General features: G+C 42.0%; 1 protein-coding gene across 1 annotated transcript in view; it reads left to right on the top strand.

The window, feature by feature from the left end:
• The window catches only part of LOC310739953 (scavenger receptor cysteine-rich domain-containing protein DMBT1-like), a gene marked incomplete at its 5' end in the record, with an annotated part of 83026 nt that extends 65633 nt beyond the window's left edge, over positions 1–17393 (top strand). The window contains 3 exons of the mRNA XM_083566247.1: positions 13886–14209; positions 14290–14424; positions 15245–17393. Coding sequence (XP_083422373.1) covers positions 13886–14209; positions 14290–14424; positions 15245–15450 — 665 coding nt within the window. The 3' untranslated portion in view covers positions 15451–17393. The remainder of the gene's footprint in view (positions 1–13885; positions 14210–14289; positions 14425–15244) is intronic.
• Between the last annotated feature and the right edge of the window lie 3672 nt (positions 17394–21065).

The raw sequence follows: 21065 nt of genomic DNA, 5'->3' as shown, positions 1-21065 counted from the left end.
GTATTTGAACACCCTGCTATTTTGCAAGTTCTCCCACTTAGAAATCATGGAGGGGTCTGAAATTGTCATCGTATGTGCATGTCCACTGTGAGAGACATAATCTAAAAAAAAAATTCCAGAAATCACAATGTATGATTTTTTTAACTATTTATTTGTATGATGCAGCTGCAAATAAGTATTTGAACACCTGAGAAAGTCAATGTTAATATTTGGTACAGTAGCTTTTGTTTGCAATTACAGAGGTCAAACGTTTCCTGTAGTTTTTCACCAGGTTTGCACACACTGCAGGAGGGATTTTGGCCCACTCCTCCACACAGATCTTCTCTAGATCTGTCAGGTTTCTGGCCTGTCGCTAATAAACACTGTGTTTGAGCTCCCTCCAAAGATTCTCTATTGGGTTTAGGTCTGGAGACTGGCTAGGCCATGCCAGAACCTTGATATGCTTCTTACAGAGCCACTCCTTGGTTATCCTGGCTGTGTGCTTCGGGTCATTGTCATGTTGGAAAACCCAGCCTCGACCCATCTTTAATGCTATAACTGAGGGAAGAAGGTTGTTCCCCAAAATCTAGCAATACATGGCCCCGGTCATCCTCTCCTTAATACAGTGCAGTCGCCATGTCCCATGTGCAGAAAAACACCCCCAAAGCATGATGCTACCACCCCCGTGCTTCACAGTAGGGATGGTGTTCTTGAGATGGTACTCATCATTCTTCTTCCTCCAAACACGTTAAGTGGAGTTATGACCCAAAAGTTCTATTTTGGTCTCATCTGACCACATGACTTTCTCCCATGACTCCTCTGGATCATCCAAATGGTCATTGGCAAACTTAAGACGTGCCTGGACATGTGCTGGTTTAAGCAGGGGAACCTTCCGTGCCATGCATGATTTCAAACCATGACGTCTTAGTGTATTACCAACAGTAACCTTGGAAACGGTGGTCCCAGCTCTTGACTTCAGGTCATTGACCAGCTCCTCCTGTGTAGTTCTAGGCTTATTTCTCGCCTTCCTTAGGATCATTGAGACCCCACGAGGTGAGATCTTGCATGAAGCCCCAGTCCAAGGGAGATTGACAGTCATGTTTAGCTTCTTCCATTTTCTAATGATTGCTCCAACAGTGGACCTTTTTTCACCAAGCTGCTTGCCAATTTCCCCGTAGCCCTTTCCAGCCTTGTGGAGGTGTACAATTTTGTCTCTAGTGTCTTTGGACAGCTCTTTGGTCTTGGCCATGTTAGTAGTTGGATTCTTACTGATTGTATGGGGTGGACAGGTGTCTTTATGCAGCTAACGACCTCAAACAGTTGCATCTAATTTAGGATAATAAATGTGGTGGAGGTGGACATTTTAAAGGCAGACTAACAGGTCTTTGAGGGTCAGAATTCTAGCTTATTTGCAAATACTAACAATGTTCTTATCAAGCTTTGAAAGAAAGAGTATCAGTGATTCCCCCTCGGGTAGCACATCTCATAGCACCATTACTTACCTCCGTGCTTATGAAACCTTGTGCTTTTGGTTTTATCATGTATGTATGTGTTTGTTATTTATATCATGCCCCACTCTTGTCCTGTCATTAGTGCCAATGTTCAGGTGTCTTGAATTCACAGATGTCTTTAAATCTGTGTTTATTAGTGTGTGTATAAATACTCCTTTTTGTCCCTTGGCACAAATCTGTTTAATCATCCAGTTCTGCTGCGGTTAATTAAGTTTTTGTTTGGTTTATAGTTACTAACCCAGCCAATAGGGGGGCACAAGCCAGTGTACTCTTAGTGCCGGTCCCAAGCCCAGGTAAATGGGGAGGGTTGCGTTAGGAAGGGCATCCAGCGTAAAACATGTGCCAAATCAAATATGCGGATCACAAATGAGAATTTCATACCGGATCGGTCGAGGCCCGGGTTAACAACGACCGCCACAGGTATCGTTAGCCGACAGGGTACCGGTGGAAATTGGGCTACTGTTGGCCGAAGGAGGAGAAGGAGAGGAGGAAGGCGTCTACAGAGACGGCAGGAAAAGGAGCAGTGTAGGAGAGTAGAGATTCGGGTTGATACTTTAAATGTTGGAACTATGACGGGTAAAGGGAGAGAGATAGCTGATATGATGGAGAGGAGAAAGGTAGATGTGTTGTGTGTTCAGGAGACCAAGTGGAAAGGGAGTAAGGCCAGGAACATTGGAGGTGGGTTTAAACTGTTTTATCATGGTGTGGATGGGAAGAGAAATGGTGTAGGGGTGATTCTGAAGGAAGAGTACAGTAAGAGTGTAGTGGAGGTGAAGAGAGTTTCTGATAGGGTGATGAGCGTGAAGGTGGAAGTTGAAGGGATGATGATAAATGTCATCAGTGCCTATGCTCCACAAGTTGGCTGTGAGATGGAGGAGAAACAAAGATTCTGGAGTGAATTAGATGAAGTGGTAGATGGTGTACCTAGAAAAGAACGATTGGTGATTGGGGCAGACTTTAATGGGCATGTAGGTGAAGGGAACAGAGGTGATGAGGAGGTGATGGGTAGGTATGGTTTTAAGGAGAGGAATGTGGAAGGGCAGATGGTGGTAGATTTTGCTAAAAGGATGGAAATGGCAGTGGTGAACACGTATTTTAAGAAGAAGGAGGATCATAGGGTGACGTATAAGAGTGGAGGAAGGTGCACACAGGTGGATTATCTTCTGTGTAGGAGATGCAACCTGAAGGAGATTGGAGACTGTAAGGTGTTGGCGGGGGGACAGTGTAGCTAGACAGCATCGGATGGTGGTCTGTAGGATGGTTTTGGAGGCGAAGAAGAAGAGGAGGAAAGTAAGGTTTGAAAGAAGAATAAGATGGTGGAAACTGAAGGAGGAAGAGTGTAGTGTGAGGTTCAGGGAAGAGGTCAGACAGGGGCTTGGTGGTGGTGAAGAGGTGCCGGATGATTGGACAACTACTGCAGGAGTGATGAGGGAGGCAGCTAGAAAAGTACTTGGTGTGACATCTGGAAATAGAAAGCAAGACATGGAGACGTGGTGGTGGAATGAGGAAGTGCAGGAGAGCATTAGGGGAAAGAGATTGGCAAAACAGAAGTGGGATCGACAGAGTGATGAGATAAGTAGGCAGGAGTACAAGGAGATGCGGCAGCAGGTTAAAAGGGATGTGGCGAAAGCCAAGGAAAAGGCATATGAGGAACTGTATAAGAGGTTGGACACTAAGGAAGGAGAAAAGGATTTATACCGATTGGCCAAGCAGAGGGACCGAGCTGGGAAGGATGTACTGCAAGTTAGAGCAATAAAGGATGGAGAGGGAAATGTGTTGACTAGTGAGGAGAGTGTGTTGAGAAGATGGAGGGAGTATTTTGAGCAGCTGATGAATGAGGAAAATCAGAGAGAGAGAAGGTTGGAGGAGGTGGAGTTGGTGAAGCAGGATGTAGATAGGATTAGTGAGAAGGAAGTGAGAGCAGCGATTAAGAGGATGAAGAATGGAAAGTCGGTTGGACCAGATGACATACCGGTAGAAGCGTGGAGATGTTTAGGAGAGATGGCAGTGGAGTTTTTAACCAGATTGTTTAACAGGATTCTGGAAGGGGAGAGGATGCCTGAGGAATGGAGAAGGAGTGTGCTGGTTCCGATCTTTAAGCATAAGGGAGATGTGCAGACCTGCAGTAACTACAGGGGAATTAAGTTGATCAGTCACAACATGAAGTTATGGGAAAGAGTAGTGGAAGCCAGGCTGAGAGAAGAGGTGACCATCTGTGAGCAACAGTATGGTTTCATGCCGAGGAAGAGCACCACAGATGCCTTATTTGCTTTGAGGATGTTGATGGAGAAGTATAGAGAAGGACAGAAGGAGCTGCATTGTGTATTTGTGGATTTAGAGAAAGCGTACGACAGGGTGCCGAGAGAGGAGTTGTGGTATTGTATGAGTAAGTCAGGTGTGTCAGAGAAGTATGTGAGGGTGATGCAGGACATGTATGAGGACAGTGTGATGGCAGTAAAGTGTGCAGTAGGTACGACAGACTGGTTCAGGGTGAAGGTTGGACTGCATCAAGGATCGGCCCTGAGCCCTTTCCTGTTTGCAGTGGTGATGGACAGGTTGACGGACGAGGTCAGACAGGAGTCTCCCTGGACTATGATGTTTGCAGATGATATTGTGATTTGTGGTGAGAGTAGAGAGCAGGTTGAGAAGAGCCTGGAGAGGTGGAGATATGCGCTGGAGAGAAGGGGAATGAAAGTCAGTAGGAGTAAGACAGAGTACATGTGTGTGAATGAGAGGGAGGGCAGTGGAGTGATGCGGTTGCAGGGAGAAGAGGTGGAGAAGGTGGAGGAGTTCAGGTACCTGGGGTCAACAGTGCAAAGTAATGGAGAGTGTGTTAGGGAAGTAAAGAAAAGAGTGCAGGCAGGGTGGAGTGGGTGGAGAAGAGTGACAGGAGTGATTTGTGATAGAATAGTATCTGCAAGAATGAAAGGGAAAGTTTATAGGACTGTGGTGAGACCTGCGATGTTGTATGGATTAGAGACAGTGGCATTGAGTAAAAGACAGGAGGTGGAGCTGGAGGTAGCAGAGCTGAAGATGTTGAGGTTTTCGTTGGGAGTGACGAGGATGGACAAGATTAGAAATGAGTTTATTAGAGGGACAGCACATGTAGGATGTTTTGGTGACAAGGTGAGGGAGGCAAGATTGAGATGGTTTGGACATGTGCAGAGAAGGGACATGAATTATATTGGTAGAAAAATGCTGAAGATGGAGCCACCAGGTAGGAGGAAAAGAGGAAGGCCAAGGAGAAGGTTCATGGATGTGGTGAGGGAAGACATGCAGGTAGTTGGTTTAAAAGAGGCAGATATAGAGGACAGGGTGGTATGGAGACGGATGATCCGCTGTGGCGACCCCTAATGGGAGCAGCCGAAAGAAGAAGAAGAAGAAGTTTGGTTTATAGTTACTGGTTGTTGCTCTAGCTTCATTTGCTATTTTCTCTCTTTGACATTTGTATGTGTAGTAATGAGATAAATTATCATTAATTGATTATTAATCTACATGTTTCGGTTTGTATTAGGTACTAACATACGACTCGCTGGTGGCAGTAACTCCTGCTCTGGTAGAGTGGAAATCTATTATAATAACCAGTGGGGAACAGTGTGTGATGATGACTGGGATCTGAATGATGCACATGTGGTGTGTAGACAACTTGAATGTGGTAAAGCTGTCAGTTATCATCAAAGTGCCCACTTTGGTCAGGGAAAAGATCCAATATTGCTGGATAATGTTCAGTGTTCTGGAAGTGAAAGCACCATCACACAGTGCCGTCATAATGGATTCCGGAAACACAACTGTAACCATGGTGAAGATGCTGGTGTTACTTGCTCAGGTACAGAAATCACTTATTAATATTATATTTTTATTGAATTGAATGCACTTTTATTAGAGAGTAAAAAATACTGAGGTTTTAGGCAATTATTACCTTACCAATTATTACCTAGTGATTTTAAATTATGGATCCATGGATACAGATCTTTAAAACCAGGTAATGCAGGTTCCACAATAAGTTTATTTTGGCATCTACAGCTAATAGATTATACACAAAACTATTTACATAATATGCAAAAAAAAAAAAATTGACAGTAGCTTGCCAGCCACTGTACATTATTTTGTTTTAATCTTTGCTAATACTTTATAAAATATTTTTGATAACTTGAGTAAACTGTGATTCCATCAAACTGCACTTATCATGTTCAAAAGATTTTACTGACTGCAATTATTGAACAAAATCCTGTAAAACCTGCATAAAAGATCTTGTTCTATTTTAAACATATTGTACATATTAATTATTTGATTTTGGATATTTAAACTGTTTATTTAAAAGACATTAAATCAATATTCTTGAGCATATATGGATTGAAAATAGGTCATATGCAAGCTGATAAACATTTAGTTAATAATAAAACCTTTTATTCAATTAATTAGAAAGTAATCAGATCAGGCTGGTGAATGGTCCAAGTAACTGTTGTGGTCGAGTGGAGATCCAGCACAAAGCCCAGTGGGGAACAGTGTGTGATCATTCCTGGGACTTAAAGGATGCAGAGGTGGTGTGTAGGCAGCTTGGATGTGGTAAAGCCGTCAGTGCTCCTCGTAATGCTCGCTTTGGTCAGGAAAGTGAACCAACCTGGCTGGATGATGTTCAGTGTACTGGAACTGAAAGCTACTTAGATCAGTGCTCACACAATGGATTTGGAGTAGAGAACTGTGGACATCATGAAGATGTTGGAGTCATGTGCTCAAGTAAGTTATTTGAGTTTGTTTGTATAAATTATATATACAAATATATTATTTATATATATATATATATATATATATATATATATATATATATATATATATATATATATATATATATAAATCACAAGACAGTATTTTGTCAGCCACCAATTGTGCAAGTTCTCCCACTTAAAAAGATGAGAGAGGCCTGAAATTTTCATCATAGGTATAGTCAAGTCAAGAAGCTTTTATTGTCATTCAACCATATATAGCTGATGCAGTACACAGTGAAATGAGACAACGTTCCTCCTGAACCCAGGTGCTACATAAAACAACATAAAACAACAGTAAACAACAGTCACAGAACAGAATAACACAGGGCCAGGAACTAAGATCCTCGCCACATAAAGTGCATGTGTGCAACTGGTGCAAACAGTGCAAAAGACATCACAAGACAGTGCGAGACAACACAGGACAGTGCAGGACAATACAAAATACACAAAATATAAAAATATAAACAACAATAGCTCTGTCGTAACCTGTCGTAACAGAATAAGGTGCACAGTAGCAGAAAAATGTAAGCAGAGAAATGTAAACAGAATTGTGCAATTCTACAATAGCAGCAATCAAAATAAAGTGATCAGTGACCAAAGGATTTGGACAGAATATTGTGCAAAGAGAGCAAGTCCCGGAAGATCAGCAACAAACGGCATGTAAACATTATTGCGACAATGAAAGGTGTAAATGGTGTTGAAACCTGGGTGTGCGAAGTGTATGTGTGTTGAGTCCGGTTGTACAGATCAGTCACACAGTTTTGTGTAAGTGTGTGTGTGAGTATGTGTGTGAGAGAGAGTTCAGTTCAGATGTTTGTTAAGGAGCCTGATGGCTTGCGGGAAAAAACTCTTGCACAGTCTTGTTGTGAGGGCCCGAATGCTTCGGAACCGTTTCCCTGATGGTAGGAGGGTGAAGTGTGTGTGTGAGACGGGTGTGTGTGGTCATCCACAATGCTGTGTGCTTTGCGGATGCAGTGTGTGGTGTAAATGTCCATGATAGAGGGGAGAAAGACTCAGATGATCTTCTCAGCTGTCCTCACTATCCTCTGTAGGGTCTTGCGATCCGAGACGGTGCAGTTCCCAAACCAGGCAGTGATGCAGCTGCTCAAGATGCTCTCGATGGCCCCTCTGTAGAACATGGTCAGGATGGGGGGAGGGAGATGAGCTTTCCTCAGCCTTCTCAGGAAGTAGAGACGCTGCTGGGCTTTCTTGGTGATGGAGCTGGTATTAAGTGACCAGGTGAGGTTATCCGCCAGATGAACACCAAGGAATTTGGTGCTCTTGACGATCTCCACTGAAGATCCCTCGATGATCAGTGGAGAATGGTCTCTCTGTGCTCTCCTAAAGTCAACAACCATCTCTTTAGTTTTGTCCACGTTCAGAGACAGGTTGTTGGCTCCACACCAGGCTGTTAACCGTTGCACCTCCTCTCTGTATGCTGACTTGTCGTTCTTGCTGATTAGACCCACCACGGTCGTGTCATCAGCAAACTTGATGATATGATTCGAGCTGTGCGTTGGTGCACAGTCGTGAGTCAGCAGAGTGAACAGCAGTGGACTGAGCACACAGCCCTGAGGGGCTCCAGTGCTCAGTGTGGTGGTGCTGGAGATGCTGTTCCCGATCCTGACTGACTGAGGTCTCTCAGTCAGGAAGTCCAGGATCCAGTTGCAGAGGGAGGTGTTCAGGCCCAGTAGGCTCAACTTCTCAATCAGGTGCTGAGGAATGATTGTGTTAAATGCTGAACTGAAGTCTATGAACAGCATCCTTACATAAGACTCTTTGTTATCCAGATGGGTGAGGGCCAGATGGAGGGTTGTGGAGATGGCATCGTCTGTGGAGCGGTTTGGACGATACGCAAACTGCATGGGGTCCAGTGCGGGTGGGAGCTGGGTCTTTATGTGCCTCATGACGAGCCTCTCGAAGCACTTCATCATGATGGGTGTGAGTGCAACGGGACGATAGTCATTGAGGCAGGAGACAGAAGACTTCTTCGGCACAGGAATGATGGTCGTCGTCTTGAGGCACGTGGGAACAGTGGCGCTGCTCAGGGAGATGTTAAAGATGTCAGTGAATACATCTGCTAGTTGTTCTGCACATTCCCTGAGCACTCTGCCAGGAATGTTGTCAGGTCCAGCAGACTTCCGTGGGTTAACTCTGCATAGAGTTTTCCTCACTTCAGCTGTGGTTAGACAGAGCACCTGGTCACTGGGAGGAGGGATGGTCTTCCTCGCCACCACGTTGTTCTGCACCTCGAACCGGGCGTAGAAGTCATTCAGCGCATCCGGGAGGGAAGGGTCACGGTCACAAGCAGGTGATGTGGTCTTGTAATTCGTGATCGCCTGGATGCCCTGCCACATGCGCCAGGTGTCTCCGCTGTCCTGGAAGTGGCCATGGATTCTCTTGGCGTGTGCGCGCTTCGCCTCTCTGATGGCACGGGACAGTTTGGCCCTTGCTGTTTTTAAGGCCGTCTTGTCCCCTGCTCTGAAGGCAGAGTCTCTTGTTTTTAGCAGCGCACGCACCTCGGCGGTCATCCACGGCTTCTGGTTGGAGCGTGTAGTGATGGTCTTGAAAATAGTCACGTCATCAATGCACTTGCCGATGTAGCTGGTCACTGTTGACGTGTACTCCTCCAAGTTGATGAAATCGCCATTGGTTGCAGCTTCCCTGAACATGACCCAGTCAGTGCATTCAAAACAGTCCTGGAGAGCAGACATGGATCCTGCTGGCCAGGTTCTCACTTGTTTTTGAGCTGGTCTTGAACGCCTGCTGAGTGGTCTGTATGCTGGGATCAGCATAACAGAGATGTGGTCTGAGTAACCGAGGTGGGGGCGGGGCTTCGCCCGGTATGCGCCCCGGATGTTTGTGTAAACAACATCCAGCGTGTTTTCTCCTCTGGTTGCAAAGTCCACATTCTGATAGAATTTGGGAAGCACAGTCCTGAGATTTGCGTGATTAAAATCTCCGGCGACAATAAACAATCCATCAGGGTGTGAGTTTTGAAGTCCGCAAATGGTCCCGTAGAGCACGCTGAGCGCTTCCTTAGCATTAGCGCTAGGTGGTATGTACACTCCGAGCACAATAGCGGTGGTGAATTCCCGGGGTAAATAAAAAGGTCTACATCTCACAACAATAAACTCCAGCAGCGATGAGCAGTAGGTAGAAACAAGCACAGAGTTCTTACACCATTCCGTGTTGATGTAAACACACAGACCGCCGCCGCGAGTCTTACCGCACAGAGCTGCATTTCTGTTGGCACGAAACGCGGCTAGCCCGTCCAGCTGGATGGCGGCGTCCGGAACTCTGCCGCTCAGCCACGTCTCCGTAAACACAAAAACGCAACAGTGTCTGTACTCACGCAGAGTAGCTTGTTGGAGTCTGATGTAGTCTTATTTATTGTCCAGGGAGCAGACATTTGCCAGCAGTAGTGATGGTAGAGCGGGCCGGCTAGGGTTAGCTTTTAGCCTAGCATTAGCACCCGCTCGCTTTCTGCGTTTCTGCTTCCTCGCGCAGCGCTTCCGATTCCCCCTCCTCCGTCCGTCCTCCGCAGGCGATGCCAAGGTCTGGAGGCCTGGTTCTCGGAGCACGCCGAGGTCGCGTAGTTTCTGCTGCAGGTCATCATTTATGGTGTTGTTTGGGTTGTTTCTAAGTTCTTTCAGTGTTTTGCGGTTGTACACAGGCACACCGGTTGCTCCGATGTCCATGTGTTGTGTAAGGCGGGCTACAAAATAAAGTTAGCACCATTTTGGGTCCGGAGCGGCCACTGCGAGCTACTGCCGCGCCGCCATCTTGGATCCAAGAATACTTCAACTATGAGAGACAAAATGAGAAAAAAATCCCAAAAATCACATTCTCTGATTTTTAAAGAATTTATTTGCAAATTATGGTGAAAAATAAGTATTTGGTCACCTACAAAAAAAAAAATCAAGATTTCTGGCTCTTACAGACCTGTAACTTCTTTAAAAGGCTCTTCTGTCCTCCACTTGTATTAATGGCACCTGTTTGAACTCGTTATCAATATAAAAGAGACCTGTCCACAACCTCAACAGTCAGACTCCAAACTCCACTATGGCAAGACCAAAGAGCTGTCAAAGGACACCAGAAACGAAATTGTAGACCTGCACCAGGGTGGGAAGATTGAATCTGCAATAGGTAAGCAGCTTGGTGTGAAGAAATCAACCGTGGGAGCAATTATTAGAAAATGGAAGACATACAAGACCACTGATAATCTCCCTCGATCTGGGGCTCCACGCAAGATCTCACCCGTGGGGTCAAAAGGATCACAAGAACGGTGAGCAAAATCCCAGAACCACACGGGGGCACCTAGTGAATGACCTGCAGAGAGCTGGGACCAAAGTAACAAAGGCTACCATCAGTAACACACTACGCCGCCAGGGATTCAAATCCTGCAGTGCCAGACGTGTCCCCCAGACATGTCCACCCGTCTGAATTTTGCTAGAGAGCATTTGGATGATCCAGAAGAGGATTGGGAGAATGTCATATGGTCAGATAAAACCAAAATAGAACTTTTTGGTAAAAACTAAACTTGTCGTGTTTGGAGGACAAAGAATGCTGAGTTGCATCCAAAGAACACCATACCTACTGTGAAGCATGGGGGGTGGAAACATCATGCTTTGGGGCTGTTTTTCTGCAAAGGGACCAGGACGACTGATCCGTGTAAAGGAAAGAATGAATGGGGCCATTTTTGATTTTGAATGAAAACCTCCTTCCATCAGCAAGGGCATTGAAGATGAAACGTGGCTGGGTCTTTCAGCATGACAATGATCCCAAACACACCACCCGGGCAACGAAGAAGTGGCTTTGTAAGAAGCATGTCAAGGTCCTGGAGTGGCCTAGCCAGTCTCCAGATCTTAACCCCATAGAAAATCTTTGGAGGGAGTTGAAAATCCGTGTTGCCTAGCGACAGCCCCAAAACATCACTGCTCTAGAGGAGAGCTGCATGGAGGAATGGTCCAAACTACCAGCAACAGTATGTAAAAACCTTGTGGAGACTTATAGTAAATGTTTGATCTCTGTCATTGGTGGCTGACTAAATACTTTTTTGCCTCACTGTATATACACTTTAAACTGTTTTTTTTTTATATTATTTTTACTAATTTATTAAATCTACCTTCTAACTATAAGACATGCAGACTCCTTCACTGACTTGGATCTCCCCAAACTCTGTGGTCTCATTTGGAGAAGTGCTTCAGTTCAGATGTTCCACACCCAGCCCAACATGCACCTCTGTAGAGTTCATTTTATATAAAACTGGAACATCAATAAAGAAGCAAACTGCAGATTCTACAGCAACATTTACTCTGACTGCAGAAGCCTCACATCAGGGCGAGTACACCTGTGATTACACATACAGGGAAACATCCTCCACTTCATCCAGGAGCAACTCCATTAACATTACTGTGGGTAAGTGCAGGATGTTTTACTGAGCAGTATTAATGATTAATTAAAATGTAGGAGCAGGTGTAAGGTGAAAAAGGTCTTTAATAAAGAAACAGGAGGGAAAACACTAAAGCAGGATGTTGTAGTGTGTAGAACACTGGGGACGGAGAGTGTATGTGGAACACTGAAGAGACTTTGAACTTTAATTGATTGCTGGCCTCTGGATTATTTAGACTGTATTTTCAACGCACATTCAAAACTAACTAAAAACATTTGACATAAATTGGTCCAGTAATTTATGCTTTTACTCTGTCAGGTTAAAATCTACTGCCTGGGAATTACATTTATATGCCTGTAACAAATTATTCTCTGCTAATTGACTTACTCTTTTGTTTTGTTCTAATGTTAAGAAATTAATGCATGTCTTTGTCACTTTTAAAAGGTTTCAATCCCACACTTTTTCCCAAGTCTAAAATGGCATGATTCTTGCACCCATATAATAAATAAACTTAAGGTCTGCAGGACCTTTTTTTAGCTCCACATAGCATGTCCCTGAGCCATTAATCCCAGTCGTGTATTAATGTTTTTAATAGCCTAACAATGTCCCTGGTGAGACCTGCTATGTTGTATAGTTTAGAGGCAGTGGCACTGAGTAAAAGGCAGGAGGTGGAGCTGGAGGTAGCAGAGCTGAAGATGATTTTCATTGGGAGTAACGAGGATAGACAGGATTAGAAACAAGTTTATTAGAGAGACAAATTGAGGGAGGTGTGACTGAGATGGTTTGGACGTGTGCAGAGGAGGGACATGTGGTATATTGGTAGGAGAATGCTGAGGATGGAGCTGCCAGGCAGGAGGAAAAGAGGAAGATCAAGGAGGAGGTTAATGGATGTGGTGAGGGAGGACAGGGTAGTATGGAGATGAAACAAGAAGTAGACAAAGTCTGTGCAATTTTTTAAAGGGAACCTTGATTAACTATAAGGGGCACAATGGCACTTCCATTGTCGATGAATTTACTAGCTTAATTTCTCAACATGATGATCACCACCTGAAAACATCACCACAAATAGACAAACAAAGGAAACAAGCTATAAGACAGTGTTTTATCATGGACCAAATGCACAGCCAAGGAAATTATGATGAGCCAATCCCAACAACATTTTGCAATCAACACCGCTTCCTTAGTTCAAGTGTCCTGCACCAAAATTATACATAATAATGCTCAATTAGATGTTCCCAGTCTGCTTTTTTCATGAGGGTTTCAGAAAACAGCCACTACTATACAGCTATTGCAGTTGAGGAGGCTTGAAATTGGGTTTGGTGATTTTTATCATGGCATAGAAGTCTTTCTTCAGATCTGGGTCATGGCACTACTGTAGAATAAGATAAGAGGAATACTTGGGAGACAGTTGGCACTTTGATTGATTGCTGGGATTCATTTATATTTAGTCTGTGCATATTCAAAACTCGTTAACTCAAAACACTCAAACAGGTCTGTCAGGGATTTACGGCTTTCACTTTGTTAACTTCAAGTTTTTGCTGAGTGTGTGTGTGTGTGTGTGTGTGTGTGTGTGTGTGTGTGTGTGTGTGTGTGTGTGTGTGTGCACATGCTTGTGTATGTGAGCTGCATGATCTGCCAGCTCAGTGACTCTATTTCTAGGATTACAGAAGTAACTGAAAGCACACAGAAACCGACAGAAGTAAAGTAGCCACTTCCTCTCTCATCTCTTGCCATTATGGGAATAATAAAACACACTTTTGAAGAAATAAATTAATGATTGGGCGTTGTGATGTAGTAGATTTACCTTCCAAAGTTGTTAAAACTGCAGAGACTTAATTGTTCCATTGTTCTTATTCCACTTCAATTTTCCAGCAATTTTAACTTTAAAAAAGGAAACTTTTTACTTTTCCTCTTCTTTTTTTTTTTTATTGAAATTCCAGTGAAACATGTAAGTTCCTTCTATTTGTTACAGCAGCTATACATAGTTCTCACCTTCCTCTCGTGTACCTCACTCTGAATTAATACAACAACATACATTCCTTTGACTTTCCAGTGTCAGAAAACCTTAAAGCTTTAAAGTTAAAGATTTACCTATTTACTCTTATAAATCAGTGGCACTGGAAGCTTCTACTACTAATCTTAAATAAACATCAGAGATTAGGTCAAATATATATTTTACACATCCCTGTGTAACTTAAGCGTTGATTTTCTTTTTCTTTTTTTTTTTTTTTAAGTGAACCTGCAGCAGCCCAATATATTCTTCAGTGCTGCCAATGAATCATTTCAGTGGGGTTCTGATGGACCACATGTGACAAGGGGCTACAGCTTCTCCATCATCTGCTCCACTAAACCCCAGTATCCAGGAGGTTTCTTCAATTTGAAGATCAGTGGATCCAACATCACCACAACTCAATCAGCTGTTAACCACTCAGCCATCTTCCTGTTTCCTGAGGCAGATTTTGTCCATGAGGGAAACTACAGCTGTACTTATGGAGTTAGCGTGTCTTCACGTAACTTCACCTCTACTGCCACTGAGCTCCTGGTCATCACCGTGAAAGGTAGAGTAAAATAATCAAGCTCTGCTATTTTCTGTTCTGCAGTATAATGTAAATAAATACCTGATCATTTTCTTTCACAGCTTCACTGGCTCTCTACATCGGGTTTGGAGTGATCGGCGGACTGCTTCTCATCTTAGTTCTTATTTCTATTATTTGCTTTGTAATGAGACAGAAAAGACAAAGACATCAGCTGGATAAGAAGATAGTTTCACAACGTGAGTAATAAAGTTTTACTATGTAAAAAAAAGGATTCTCTTTATAGATAGAAGTCTAAAGTCTCGCCTCGTTTTTAACAGCTATTGTAGTGCAGCTGCTCCATATATATATATATATATATATATATATATATATATATATATATATATATAATTTTATTTATTTTTTCTTATGATTTCTGTAATTAGTTTTTGGTATTATTTTAGAAAGTATAAGACTTTGTGCTGTAGCATTTTTAAGTTTATTTTTTTTGTATTTTTTACCTCAAGAGAGACAATAAACGAGATGCTGGTGAGGAAATGTCATGTAATATGAAAGCTGGATGCAAATGCTGAAGAAAATTGTTTAATTAAAAGCAAACCAGGAAGTAGAAACACTACGCTCGGTAAAAACTGGTGCTAAACAATACTTTGTGATCTGACATTGGAAATACGGGGTACTTAAAGACAAACTATTTACAGAGAAAAACAGAAACATGAGGACAATTGGAAACATGAGTAGGCAGGTCAAACATCAGAGGAACATCATCCATATTTATGATGTGGTGTGGCCCGATTCAGCGGGAGCACATCTGATTTAATATAAAGAGTTTCATTAGTTCACCTGAACCCGTTCGGCAATTTCATTGGTCTAATCTTATGGGGCTCAGTTCTTTGGCTTGAAGCTTGTGAAACCGAAAAACCCAGGAAAAATCCATACATTAGCCGTTTTATTGTTTAAGATGCGGGGTTTAAAGCGTGGTGAAAAAGTAGCGCCTTATAGTCTGGAAAATAAATAAAAAAATAAAAATGTTGTATTCTGATTCAAATCACTTTCCAGGTTTCAAAAACACGTATGAGTGTCCCCAAGGAGAGACTGTACATGATGACGATGAAGCAGATTATGAAAATACAGAAACCTTTTTCCAGGAGAAGGAGGATTCAGACTTCGATGATGACTATGTTAATGTTGATGCTGATGAGCAAAGTAGTGACTTGAGCAATGATTACGAGGAACCAGACATTTATGCCAACTGTTTGTCATAGTGTCCAATATTTTAAGTCCAGGAACAATTCTACTCTTGAATTAGATCATTTTCCAGTGTTCTCATTATGACTGTTAATAATAGATGTTGTGATTTACATGAATTTCATAATCAGATTGTTCTTTACTTGGCATTACAATTGTTTATATTGTATAGCGATTGTATTATTTTTGTATTATATATGGAAATGAATCAAGATTAAAGTCAGTGTTTATTTTATATATTTTATCTGTCTTATATATTTTATCTGTTAAACTCTTTCAACAATCATGCAGTCTGTTAATATTATTCTAAAAAATCTTTTAAAGAAAGAATATAAGATAATTCTAACTAATCTTGTATATTCTTGTCTAGAAGTTATTTTATTTGCCTTTTCACTTTTACTTTGTGAAGTACATATATTTAATCCATTTTCCCAATTGTAGAAAGAGCACATTGCTACAAAATGTATTCTTTGTATTTATATACCCATACTATATACTGCAGATCTTGTTAAAATTACATATTTTTTGTTATGTAAAAACTGTTCAAAAATAATTATATCAGGGATTGTGGTGAGCTGTGATTGGTTAGTTGTTTAAATGTTGTTTCTGTTTTCTTTACATGTGTTTCCTCTTTTTCCACTAGGTGCCACTGTTTTTACTGTGAGTCTCTCATTAGCTTTCCATTGTTTATTCCTGTGTCTAATCAAGCCTGTTGGTATTTAATTTCCCCCATTGGTACGGTTTGTTGATGTTATGGTGTCAGTTTTTTGCAGTTTGGATTTCCTGTGTCTCCATTCCTATTCCGAGTACTCCTGTGTACATTTGTTTAAATTTGTTTTTTTACTTTTTGCTTTCCTGAGAAGAGTTGTTGAGATTTAGATTTTTTTTTATCTTTTGAATTGTCGACTTTGGACCTGATTTTAAGGAATTCTATTTTGCATTTCTTTGTTTTGGTTTATTTTGGACTCCCTAATTTTTTAACGGGTTTTGAGAATGTCTCAAGAGCCAACCACAGTTTTGTCAGCTGCTAGTGTTGAGCACCATCTTTCCCACTGTTCCACCTTCCCTCTTTGCTGAAGACCTCTCTTCTTCCCCATCTTCACTGAGGACATTCACCGCCTCCTCTTCATGCTGAGGACTTTTTCACTAAGAGGATGTTGATCTACCCATTGCTCAGCTGAGGATGGTATTCCTGCTCCTGGCTCAGATAAAGATGTTGCTCGGCCTATTTGCTTCGCCAGAGTCATCACTCCAAAATCCCCATAATCTCATTCACTAAATTTCACTGTGATTTACTATAGGCTATAATTGGCACTGGCTGTTATTATCAGTGTCTAATTATTCATGTCGTGCAAATGTTGGAAACATGTTGACACACTCTTCAGATGAGGCTGCCCATATCAGGCACATCAAGAGGGTACTGTCTCGACGTCAAACACCAGCTCTGTAAATAAAGAAATGTGCGTTCCATGTACACATGGGGACTTTCTTGGGAAACATCAAAATACCAGAGGTGGTGTTCATGTCAAAAGCATTGCTGTAGTTTAACAAATTCTCTCAATTTTATGAGGCTTCATCAGTACAGAATCAACATACTGAAGTACAGTAGATGCTTTAGAAATGAATATAAGGGCTGTCCTCTTGTTTAAATAGCTATGGAAAAAAGGGAAAAGCTTCACATTTAAATGGATTTAAAAAAACACCAACACTTAAAACTTATGTGCACCTAAAGTTTCTCTTCACTGGTCTAATTTATGGCACTTAGAAATAACTTGGAGACGAACCATATTGGTTGCTTCTCCAATAATTTTCTAGTTGTTTTTGTTAGATTTTTATTTTTTTTTTTATCTTTGTTGTGTTAAATGTCATGGTGACATCTGCTGCTTTGTTGGCCAGGTCACTAATGTAAAAAAACAAAAAGAATACATTTTATGTTGTGTAAATAAAGGATAAAAACTAACTAACTATCTTATTCCAGCTGAGTGCAAATACAATCCTCATGCTTAAATTTTTTTTTTAATAGTGTCATTGAGTACATCATCAGCCAAGAGATTGAACTCTCTTTAGACATGACCAGGATGTTATTTGCAATCCTTGATGTCACCCTCTTCTATCACCCTGGATCACAAAATAATTCATACTACATCTTCTTCTTCTTTCGGCTTCTCCCATTAGGGGTCGCCACAGCGGATCATCCGTCTCCATACCACCCTGTCCTCTACATCTGCCTCTTTCACACCAACTACCTGCATGTCTTCCCAAACCACATCCATAAACCTCCCCCTTGGGCTTCCTCTTTTCCTTCTTCCTGGTGGCTCCATCCTCAGCATTCTCCTACTGGTATACCCCATTTCCCTCCTCTGAACATGTCCAAACCATCTCAATCTCGCCTCCCTCACCTTGTCTCCAAAATGTACTACATGCGCTGTCCCTCTAATAAACAAATTTCTAATCCTGTCCATCGTCGTCACTTCCAAGGAAAACCTCAACATCTTCAGCTCTGCTTCCTCCAGCTCCACCTCCTGTCTTTTACTCAATGCCACTGTCTCTAAACCATACAACATCTCAGGTCTCACCACAGTCCTATAAACTTTCCCTTTCACTCTCACAGATACTCTTCTATCACAAATCACTCCTGCTATCACTCTTCTCCACCCACTTCACCCTGCCTGCACTCTTTTCTTCACTTCTCTAACTCACTCTCCATTACTTTGCACTGTACCTGAAATACCTGAACTCCTCCACCTTCTCCACCTCTTCTCCCTGCAACCGCACCACTTCACTGCCCTCACTCTCATTCACACACATGTACTCTGTTTTACTCCTACTGTCTTTCATTCCCCTTCTCTCCAGCATGTACCTCCACCTCTCCAGGCTTTTATCAACATGCTCCCTACTCTCACCATAAATCACAATATAATCCGCAAACAAACCCTACTCCATAGAGACTTCTGTCTGACCTCGTCTGTCAACCTGTCCATCACCACTGAAAACAGGAAAGGGTTTAGAGCCGATCCTTGATGCAATCCCAACTCCACCTTTAATCAGTCTGTCATTCCTACTGCACACTTCACTGCTGTCACACTGTCCTCATACATGTCCTGTACCACCCTCACATACTTCTCTGACACACCAGACTTCCTCATACAATACCTCTTATAAGTGTCATATGGATTATATAAACAGACAATCTTTGTATTCGTTGTGAATTGGTTTATTTTAAAATAGTGTTTTTAGAACTTTCTATAAATATATTATGTCTGTGACGCAAATATTCACTGAGATTCAGGGTTTTTTTTTTTTGTGTGTCTGTAAAGTGAGATGACAGAGACCGCAAAAAGCATACTCTGTCTGCTTGCTTTGTTTTACAAAAGCAGAGTTTTGGTGTTATTAGGAGTGTGTACAGACTCAATATAAAATAGACCCTTTGGAGAATCAAATGATTTATTGCTATTATCTCTTAAAACGCTTTGCTCCTCGACTGAGGTTGCTGATGTCAGTTCCTGTTTCCTGTTGTTGACTGTTTGCCGGGAATTTTGTTTGTATCAGCGTTTAAATTTTTACAGTTAGTTTTTTCTCTCTCTCATCGCTTTAAAATATCAAAATATCGTTTTGATTTCCTGCATCCTTTACTTTCTGTTGGCTCCGTTTCGTCTCTTTTTGCTTTTGGAAGAGCGCTTTATTCCCTGTTTGATGGTTTGAAAGCAGTGAGTGGAGGCCAATCCCACCAGAACTACGAACACACACTACAGTAACCACATTAAGGTACGTAATTTCTCCGCTATGACGAACATTCAGTTCATTCAGTGTGTGAAGTGTGACATGTTTAGTCAGTCTTTCTCCGTTGTTAGCTATAATTTTATTTGTGAGATGTGTACGCTAGTTTGCTCTTTGATGGAGAAGATCTTAGCATTAGAGGAGCGCATCCAGAGTCTAGAGAGAAGTAGTGAGTGCGAGAGCAGTCCAGGTTGTGCAGGGGAAAGTCTGGATGCCCTAGGTGGAGTTAGCATTCCCCCGACTCCGGCATTAGAGCCCTCGCAAAGCAGCACAGGTTCCTAGGAAAGCATAGGTTCTCTAAGATAGTTTTTCACACAGGAGCTAACGATATATGCCTTTGACAGTCAGAGGTTACTAAGAGTAATATTATAGAGGTGTGTAAATTAGCGAAGGCAATGACCGATGCTGTAACATGCTCTGGCCCCATCCCAATGCGATGTGGCGATGTAGCCTACAGCAGGTTATGGTCGCTGAACTGCTGGATGTCCGAGTGGTGCTCCAAAAACAATGTGGGCTTCATAAATAATTGGAGCAATTTTGAGGGCAAGGCTGGCCTGTTAGGGCAGGACGGTGTCCATCCCACTCGGAAAGGTGCTGCTCTCATTTCTTGTAGTATAGGTCCTAGTCTCAGAACAGCACTAGTTAACAAGTGACTGTCCAGAGCCAAGGCTAGTGAGCAGACAGACTAAACCAACCGTCTGCTAGCTGCACAGAGTCGTCACTCAGGATCCACCATATTGAGACTGTGTCTGTCCCCCGAGCAAAACCAAAATTTAGGAATTCTCAGAAAGTCTGTTTAAGTAACCTGATTAACATTAAATTAAATAAGACTGAACGCACAACAGCACCTCAGATCCAAAGATAGGATTGTTGAATATTAGATCTCTCACGTCAAAAGCGCTTACTATAAACAAAATTATTTCGGACCAGGAATTAAAAATAATGTTTTGACAGAAACGTGGATTAAACCGAATAAGTATGTAGCATTAAATGAAGCGAGTCCTCCTAGGTATAGTTACATACATTAACCCCGTCTAAATGGCAGAGGAGGTGGAGTCGCAGCTATTTATAATAATAATCTAAGCGTCACACAAAAGACTGAACACAAATGTAAAACATTTGAAGTTCTTTACACCAGCATAACATATTCAGTGACCGAAAGCAGGTCCAGTCAGTCAATTCCACTAATTATTATTTATAGACCCCCAGGGGCCCTACTCTGATTTTCTCATAAAATTTGCAGATTTCATCACAAATTAAGCTACTTCTTTAGACAAAGCATTAATTATTGGTGACTTTAATATTCATTTTGATAATCAGGAAGACTCCTTAAGAGCAGCAGTTGTCTCCATTCTAGATTCAGTTGGAATTATTCAGAATGTTATAGGACCCACTCATAGTGGTGGACACACTCTCGATTTGTTGTTAACATTTGGATTAAAAATAAAAAATTGTCAGAATTCCACAGTCTGAAGCTATTTCAGACCATTATCTCACCTCTTTTAAAATCTGCCTCAGTCATTGCATTTGTACCTCACCACGTTATCATGTTAATCGTACTTTCACGTCAGTTAGAGCAGCACTTTTTATTAATAATCTTCCAGACATTACGATATTAAATAGATCTCCGTCTGACCCCACAGAGCTCGACTGGGCCATTGAATACATAGAATCAACGTTACATTATACTCTAGATGATGTAGCCCCCCTTAAGACCAAAATGATCAGGAAGAAACAATTTGCACAGTGGTATAATGATCATACGTGCAGCTTAAAACAGACCACTCAAAAAATAGAACGTAAATGGCGTCAAACAAAATTAACAGTATTTCAAATAGCATGGAAGGAGAGCCTC

The sequence above is a fragment of the Silurus aristotelis genome (genome assembly GCF_946808225.1).
Source record: "Silurus aristotelis genome assembly, chromosome: 17".
Taxonomy (NCBI): domain Eukaryota; kingdom Metazoa; phylum Chordata; class Actinopteri; order Siluriformes; family Siluridae; genus Silurus; species Silurus aristotelis.
This window is presented reverse-complemented; position numbering and strand designations above follow the sequence as displayed.